General features: G+C 42.4%; 1 protein-coding gene across 1 annotated transcript; it reads right to left on the bottom strand.

Annotated features, from left to right (window-relative positions):
- Positions 1-338: 338 nt before the first annotated feature.
- LOC125518872 (uncharacterized) lies at positions 339-8,339 on the bottom strand. The gene is made up of 9 exons (XM_048683749.2): positions 7,750-8,339; positions 5,926-6,066; positions 4,713-5,117; positions 4,430-4,534; positions 3,906-4,046; positions 3,273-3,476; positions 2,745-2,831; positions 1,552-1,663; positions 339-726 (listed from the first exon to the last, which is right to left on the bottom strand). Exons 1-9 carry the CDS (start codon positions 8,284-8,286, stop codon positions 683-685), a joined length of 1,776 nt encoding a protein of 591 aa, XP_048539706.2. The 5' UTR covers positions 8,287-8,339; the 3' UTR covers positions 339-682.
- Between the last annotated feature and the right edge of the window lie 536 nt (positions 8,340-8,875).

Below are 8,875 nucleotides of genomic sequence, written 5' to 3' on the forward strand. Positions count from 1 at the left end.
CGGAGAGGATGGCACATGGATATTTTAATTCATGGAGATCTTGATGTCAACTTTGGTCTAATAAAGTACTACACACTTTGTTTCTAAATGTAAGACATTTTGAACTGCCAAATCGTCTTACATTTAGGAACATAGGGTGTATTTGATAGCGCTCTATAAATTAGCATATAACTGAACATGTAGCCTGGTGTGATTAACAATTTTAGAAGTCTTGGGCAAAAATCTCCAGGGCAAACAGAGTGCAAAACATACACAGCGAACACGTTTGCATACCGCTTACTCAGTACACCAATCTTGAAGTGTGCATTTACAGTATAAATAGAAATAGGCCAAACTGATGAGCAAAAAAATGTTTATTTCCACTAAAGAATCGAGTAACTGCTTTCATGGTCGTATATGTTACAAAGGATATAAATATGAAACTACCAAACCCCCATTTGGATCCTTGCACCAACCACAACCAACACAAGGGGAAGCCGATCAAAATTAATAGACAAAATGGGCAGTACATTATTCCTTTTACATTGACAAACACTACATGGTTGAATCAGCTCAGTCGACAAGAAGTCAGCGTGGATGATGCGGTCGGATGGACAGGACTGGACTATGGAAGGGGACCGGGCAAAGGATGCACAATCTTCACAGGTGCGCCTAAGCACTTACGGATGAAGATCATATATGCTTATTCGCCTTGCAAACAGTAAAGCTGGCGGATATTTCCTGAAGCTGGACACAAGATTTAAAACACCTAATTGTTAACTCCCAACACTTCATTTCAAGAGTAAAGGAAACAATTTTTGCAGTGAAAAGAAGTTTGATGGTGGAAACTGAAGATATAAGGACCAGGTAGTCATATAGTTGAGTTTGCTACTTCGGTAACAAATACCAATTCATTTGGTTAAGTTTACCAATTTATGACTCAAATGAAAGAACAAACCAAGAAGCACATTCTCATCACTGTATTAAATATTGTAAACATCACTTCAGGAATGAAGAACAAAGCAACCAGGACTAACCATGGCAAGCATCAGAAGTGCATTAGTCCTGTCCAAGTCTCCCAAATTACGAACTTGACTAATCCTGAATCCTAAACAGGGATCTAGAACCATTTTTAAAATTTGTTTTATTTTAGCAGTGAGATCATCAGTTGTTCTCTAGAAAGTGGTTACGGTCAGTAGAATATTATTAATAGAAAAACAAAGATGACTACATTATGTGCAGTTCCAAACATATGTAGAAATCAATGGTAATGACTCTCGAAAAGGCAGTGCCAGATCGTTGCTTGAAGTCATAATTAACCACCATAATGCACAATGTAAGATCATTTTTCAATGACCACTAACTAACTAGAACGGATATTGCACGAAAATCAAGTTCTCACGGATTACCATGAGATAGCCAATTACAGTATCATGGACTTAAGGAAAAACTGCCAGACCTCAAAAAAGAGAGGGCGTCAAGTCAAAAGCTGGTAGGAGACAAGCACGAAAAAAAACAAATATGCAAACATTAATCTATCATCACAGTAATGTCAATAAAGGAATTAATTACCATATAGCCAGTCCTTGAATTGAGCATGAAGGGCACATGCCAATTCTTTTTTCCGGTTATCATCAAGCTCCAGCTCTCGTATATTCTTTTGAATGTCTTCCAGAGAAGCATTCTGAAGAAGTGCAGCAAGGAAACCAAATTTTAGAAATATATAAGATATCAAGATATGTGAAATACACTCATTAACATATCAGTATGTTATCACATAATGAGCAGCAGACAATAACAAGAGAGTGAACTAATCACACTGTTCCAAACAACATTGGACTCACTAAGTCCAAGCCAGCACCTCAAAACCCTACCAGGAAATACATATTCATTTCAAGCTTTCAGCTCATTGTGCTTATCTGAATCAGCAATAATTCAAATAACATTGGTGGTTGACGAAAGGGCAACGGTTTTGACATATATATACCCTTACTAAATTAATATTACATATTTACATTCAAGAAGTAAGTCCAAGTTACTCCCTTAATATCAATGCTACAGCCTTAACCCCATAATCTGAAAAACAGGGTATTCTAGCCCCTACAGCTCCAAACCAGAGAAAATAACCCCCTAGCCTGGTTTACTTCAAGATAGCGTAGAGTGGTGTAGGTGACGTAAACTTTGCAAGCCTAATCATCATACTAAATAGATATTTTCAAATGAAAAAGTTAATTGTGCAATCCGAAACGATTTTGGAGTTTAGAGTTGAAAAGCGGACTTTTCTTAGAGTTAAGGGTTCAATTGGGGACTTCTGCCTCTGACCACTAGCAAGAGCGGTGAGTTGGGGAGAGTTGAGAGAATTGGAGTGAATAATTTTCCAGCTGTGGCCAGTTGTTAGGAGAGAGCTGACCAGTGAAAGGGCTAGTTGTGGTATTTTTAATGGCAGAACTGATCCACGTAATCTTGCTCCAATTGTGAAGCTTCTAAATACCTGGTTATTTAATTCAGGGGGTTAAGTGACCGAACCCCAAAAGTTCAGGGTAATCTATACTAATTCCTACAACAACTTCGGCTCCTTCCTGCTCCAGACATACTCAAGCACCACGTTCCACTATATAAATACTGTAATTTAATAAACAGTGTGTGCCTGCTTTAATCAAATCCCACAATTGTGTGCAAGTATGTCCAAGATAACTGTCCTAGTTTGTACTTTGTAATGACTAACGAGTAAATGATGCAAAAATGAATTTGGATTGCAGATGAACCTTTTTCCTCTGTGATGCCCAGTAAACTTCAGGTAACGTAAATGGATTGTATTTGGTAGAACCTTCTGCCTCAAACCAACTAGGAATCTGCAGAAAGATATTAGCCAATCAGTCAAAAAAATACAGAGAAGATTAACAGTGTGAAATGTATTGCATGATGAATTCTACATTACTACAGCACAACCAATAAAAATAATATTTGGCTGGTCAGAAACCATGGAAAAAATAACATTGTGAATCTTCAATAATATATCAAGTTTCAGCATCAGGTTATTCACTGTTGCCAAGTGACAACTAACTAGTTACAACTGAGAAATATGTCAAAATGACATCTCAGTTATTACTACAACTGCCACGGACAAGGAAATAATAAGGTTAATGTGGACGCATCAGATACAACAAGTTGACATACACCAATAGATTGAGAACTGAGATCTGCTCGGCAAAACAAACAAAGATTTTCATGGAATTCATTAGTTTATCTTTATTTAAGCTGCAATAATCTAGGTAAATAACATATTTCCATACCATTAAGTCTGTGAATAGATCAGGATCTAGACAAGTGGCAGACTCGGCTTGGACATCAGAAACCCCTGCAGGATGAGATAATGAATCATGTGGATCAACAACTCCCAGCACAAAAGGTTGATCCCACTTGTTGACGTTAGGGTCCACACCAACTTGTGCCAAATGCTCCCCAAGTTGTGGATAATAAGTATTAAATGGAGCAACCTGTTAAAACAAGAGGTAAGAAAATTGTTGTTGAAGTGCGCAGTAAATATCAAATAATACAGGTCCATCATCAACTTTTGCTGTTATAATTTAGCAGGATAGATGCTAGTCTTCTACATTTGGTAGGATTGACTTTAAAACTTCACAAGTGCTCCAAAGGGTGCCTCTTTGATCTCCAAATGTGCAGGAATGGGGAAAACATAACATATTGTGCCTCGTATATATCTAAAATGCTTGCAAGGTTTGATCCCACTGTTCATACAGTTTTTGGTCTTTTATAACAAGGATATGCGGTAGTGTATATTTCATCAGATGAAAATAATAATTGAATCCCACTGTTCATACAGTTTTTTTGTCTTTTATAACAAGGATATGTGGTACTGTACACTTCATCAGATGATAACAATAATTGGATAAACATATACTCACTTGTAATTTATGGTTGTCCCCCACAATAAGTGGTTGGTGATTTACTCCCAAGTAGAAGATACATTCTCGACAATTGGCAATAAAAATTCTTTTAGAAGCCGCAACTATTTGCACACGTTCACAATGCTCAACTTTTACCACCTGACAGCATGAAACAATATTAGGCTTGAACATAGTTTAAAAAGGTGGGCCTAGGCGGGCGCTTAAGCGCGCATAGGCCCTAGGAGATAGGAAAAAAAAGCCTAGCGCTTAATGTGCACATTTGCGCATAAGCGTGCACTTTGGTTAGAAAAGCGCAAGGCAGTGACTAAACACACAATTAACGCCTAGCGCTTTTTTTAACCGTGGGCTTGAAACTATGTAATTGAAGATACCATTTCTATGTGCATAATAATTAATATAGGATAAAGTAGAACTTAAAAACTATGCATTGGAATATAAGAACAATAGTCTTATGAATAACATTATGTTGCCTGATGCATTCAAATAGAAATATGGATAGTAAAATTACATCACATACATACCTTGCCAATAGCACCAAGAACAACAGTTGTGTCCGAACATCCATACACCGTAGCATATTTGAGAGGGGCTAGGATGTAGATAACAGAATCATGGCAGTTCAAAACCTACAAAAAAACAATTAATTTTTTGTAGGAAGGGTCACAAAACTCAGCTTTGGAATTCCCTTACTTAAATAGACACTTTATGTTACTTGAATTTCAACCGAGATATGAATCACAGAGCAAATCATCTTCAGTAAACCTTGATATCAACTTACATTACTAAAAACTAATACATGGGTACCTTTATTGAATGCCCTTTAATATCAGACCCGTGTTTGACAACAGAAGTTTTGGAGATACCCTCCACAAAAGATGTATTTCGGTAGTATCCAGGATTGTTTTGCACAGAAGCACCAGTTGATGAGCTGCTCTGGATTCTTGTATTTGTGACAGCATCAGCCATTGCCACATCAGGATCAGATACACTCCGTTGATTGTTTTCCTTGGTTATAGCTTTTTCTGCAGTATATTCCAAGGAAGAAGCTATATTCTGCAGAATCCAGTCATGAACTTGAGTAGCCGGAACAGGAGCAGCAGGCATGTCTAGATCAGAATTCGCAAAAAATGGAGCAGCTTGGCTTAAAGGAGTTCCTTCGGAGAACTGCAACAAGAATCCAAGGTGCTCAAAAGTCTCCATTGTCAGTACCTGCATATAGAGAAATACAAATGACAGTTAGTGTCTATACTACTCTACTCTATGGAGTTTTCAGAGTAAGAGTATATCACACAGCAATGCGGCCGAGATTATTTCATTTACTCCTATATGACAGTAATGTGGATAATTTTGTTCTGCAATCATACACAACCATGGATGGTATATATCAAGATCTTTTGTACTGCAGAGAAGATGAACTAGCTCTGTTCTTCCTTCAATCTAAGACCCGATTCATCGAAAGTGCCTTGCATTTGCAAAGTAATCTACAGATATATTCCATCATATGTGCTTCCTAGAATGACCAACCCAGGTTACCTTATCCTCAACAGCCCATAGGAATATGAATATCTTGTCTACTTTCATCCTTAAATGTCTTCACCACACAATTGTGATCCTTGCAGTTCCTTTATTTGTTTGATGAGGCTTCTAGCCTTTGACGTGCATGCACTTGCACTGCTTGGGTTAATTATTTAATTGTTAATTCATTGATTTCAGTGGCCATGAGCATCGGGCAGGGGTTACACAAAGTAGTTGTGCCTTCTTTTCAATTCAGTTACCAGTATTATTGTCAGGAAACCAAGTATTACCGGTATTCTACCAGTTTTATTCAAAATTGTGCCCTACATCTACTACACACACTGTTTAAGATCTGAAGTTACTGCTTGACATGATGACCTTCGAGTAGGGGAATTGATCAGAGTGCATTAATGTTATTGACAAAGAACAAAAGTGATCAACTTTGTCACACAAAATATTGGATTTCTTAAAGGAAACTTGTTACAGATTAATTGATACTGACCATAGATTCATCACCCTCTCCATCAACAGAATCTGCCAAAAGAGTTAAAACATTGGCCATATGCTTTTGTAAATAAGATAACTGATGAGCTTCTTCATCTGCTTGCGAAGGCATAAACCGACGGCTATTACTGCGTACAAGCTGCAATAGAAGATAAATAGTAAGGATCTGCTTGACAACTAACAAAAGTAGATGTTGTGGATCTCTGCCTAATCTAGGCAGAAGAAATGCAGCTTGTGCTTTGCATGTAATGGCAACAGGAGACAAATGTAATTGTAACTGAGTAGTAATCATGGAAAAGGAGCACAGTAGCACAAGCCCGTGCTTGCATAACTCACTGTCATGAAAAATAGTGCCTTTAAATTTTGTTCTGGACAACGTATGATAACTGCATACTTGGAGTGGAGGATAGCATGATGCATGTAAACAACGCACTTTAAAGGCCCTCGCAGGCTCTGAAGCACCGATACGGCCATACAGAGAAATGTACGGATACGCGTATCCCTAAGTATCCCCTCCTTTTTTATTTAAAAATAATGTGATGCCCTGGCGGTCGGGATACTTGGAAGACACGGCTGGGACACATGTTGAGCTTAAACCTAGAGTAGAGTTGCTTCTAGCAGCCACCCTCCAGGCTCTCCCAGTCGTGCGATCCCAGTCGTGCGAGAGCCTGCACCTGGAGAAGAGGCGAGAGCCACAACTGCACCATCACCGGGATCTTCTTGCTCGTCGACAGGCGACGTATCCTCCATGTCCGGTGGCCAGTGCCATCCATGTCTTCCCCTGTAATTGCCAACAATGTCTCCTCCTCCCCTAAGTGGACGATGCCATGCGCCTGGAGAAGAGGCGGCGACAGCCAGGACCAGGACACTGCCGGGATCTCACATCCACATCTGCATTGCTCTTGTTAGCTGTTGCTGGCCGTTGCGGGCTTTCCTCTTTGCTGCCACCTTGTCATTGCTGGCTAGGTACAAATGCCATCTAAGACACTGGGTGAGATGTATTTTAGCTGCTGGCTAGGGAGGCAAGATATGGGGTAGTACTTCGATCTGAAATCTTAAAATTATCTTTTTGTCTTGATTACATGCAACATTTTTCAGCTATTTATACATACTTGTTGGCTGTTTCTGGAAAATGCCATATCGCATATCCCTGTGGTCTGTATCCCCGTGTTGGTGCTTCTTAGCTCACGGGAAAAACAGCATTTGGATAGGAAATTTCAACAATGGGCAAAATTGCCTTCTATAAAGAGAGATATGACCGTGGAGTATAAAAGATGCGTGGTGGTGTAAAGTTTTCTTTTTTTGACATGTGTGGTGGTGTAAAGTTGCAGCTGGGAAAGGTGTATTTTGAAGTACAACATTATTACCAGTCAAATACTGCAACACACAGTGTAGTCAACCACAGAAAAAGGCCCAAAATGCACAAGGAATATCACACTTCAGTGTAACTAACAATCACCCTGATCACTGACTGAATCATCAAACACCCCATTAGCCACTAACTCCCAGCAGCTAGAAAGAGCGGTGTCTAGAAGTATGAGTACATTACCATACACCAATACCATACAGTGCACAAAAATGGAGCTACACGTGCATTACTGATTAACAAAGTAACGCTGAGGAGCAAAGGAAAATCAAATGTTTCTCATGCTCGTCATTTCAGTAATGGATATATCACCGGGTTGTCATTTCTTAACCATGTACAAACAGAAACCAAATCCATGTACCAGACAGTAATCGGTCGGGGGCTCCCCAATCCAAACACGCAGCAATCATGCCACAAGCAATCGGGCCGGGAAGGGGGGGTTGATCGGGGCCTGACCTGGATCGGGGAGAGCGCGGAGAGGTAGCCGTCGAAGGCGGAGGTGGATGGCCAGACGTCGGCGACGGACGGCGAGTCCTTGTGGGCGCGCGGCACGAGGCGCTTGTAGGACTGGATGTAGAGGAAGAGGAGCACGTCGCGGAGGTCGGCCTCCCATGCGCCGTCCGCGGCGGGGCCGTCGTCGTCGCCGGGGAGCACCGCGGCGAGCGTCGCGAGCGCGAGCGCGGCCTGGTCGGCGGGGATCTGCAGCGCCTCCGCGAGCGCCGCGGCGCCCACGCGCCCGGGCCCCGGCGCCGCGAGCTTCGCCTTGAGCTGCGCTAGGGTTTGCGTGAGCGTGCCCTCCGGGAAGACCAGCTTGGGGATCGGCAGGAGCCCGTGCTCGAACGACTCCCGCCGCGGCCGGAGGACCAGGGACGCGGTCGCCGCGGGCGCGGCTGCGGGGGCTGCGGCCGGCGCGGGGGAGGGGGCGGGGGCGGGGTCCGACGCCGCGGCGGGGGCCGCGGGCGCCGGCGACGCGTCGAGGGGCTCGTCGGCCATTGCAGCGCGGGGTGGGGAGCGAGGGAGAGGCGGGTGGGGAGATCTGGGAGGGAGGGAAAGGTGGGGAGAGACGGTGAAAGGAACGATGGGCTCGCCGCTCGCGTAAAATTTTCCTCGCTTTTTTCCTTGTCCTGCGACGGTCTGGGCTGGGCGTGGAAGACAGTGTCTATGGCTGGTGGGGTCGGGGTGTGGGTCCGCATGTCACCGTGAGCTGGAGCGTGTGAGGCGGGAATACAGGGGCAGCATCGGGGTCATGTGGCATTTGCTTGGTGATGTCACGAATGGAGGGAGTGCAGGGCGGAGTCTGTTATTCAACGGCCAAGATTAATGCGGGTTAATCCCAAGAAAGAATTCCTTATTTAACACTGTTTTAAATTTAGTTTCCCTATTTAACACTGGAAAATATTGTTTTCTTATCTAACACCAACTTAAAATTTTGTTCCCAATATAACACTTTCGTCCAATTTTCGACCTAATGGTGTTAAATGACACATGAAATGACAAGTTTACCCCTGGCGCTAGAAGCACCTAAGGGTTGTACACTACTTCAGGCACCTGCCCGTCTATAGTAACCATCCAAGTCAACTCT

Source organism: Triticum urartu, chromosome 7A (genome assembly GCF_056163025.1).
Source record: "Triticum urartu cultivar PI428250 chromosome 7A, HENAU_Tu73, whole genome shotgun sequence".
Lineage (NCBI taxonomy): Eukaryota > Viridiplantae > Streptophyta > Magnoliopsida > Poales > Poaceae > Triticum > Triticum urartu.

Bases quoted from the DNA above. Each gene is read 5' to 3' on its own strand.
- LOC125518872 (XM_048683749.2), bottom strand. From the start codon at position 8,286: ATGGCCGACGAGCCCCTCGACGCGTCGCCGGCGCCCGCGGCCCCCGCC. The intron at 4,535-4,712 runs GTACCCATGTAT...GTTTTTTTGTAG, and splicing joins TTAAAGGGCATTCAATAAAG to GTTTTGAACTGCCATGATTC. The intron at 4,047-4,429 runs GTATGTATGTGA...TCATGCTGTCAG, and splicing joins TTCTTGGTGCTATTGGCAAG to GTGGTAAAAGTTGAGCATTG.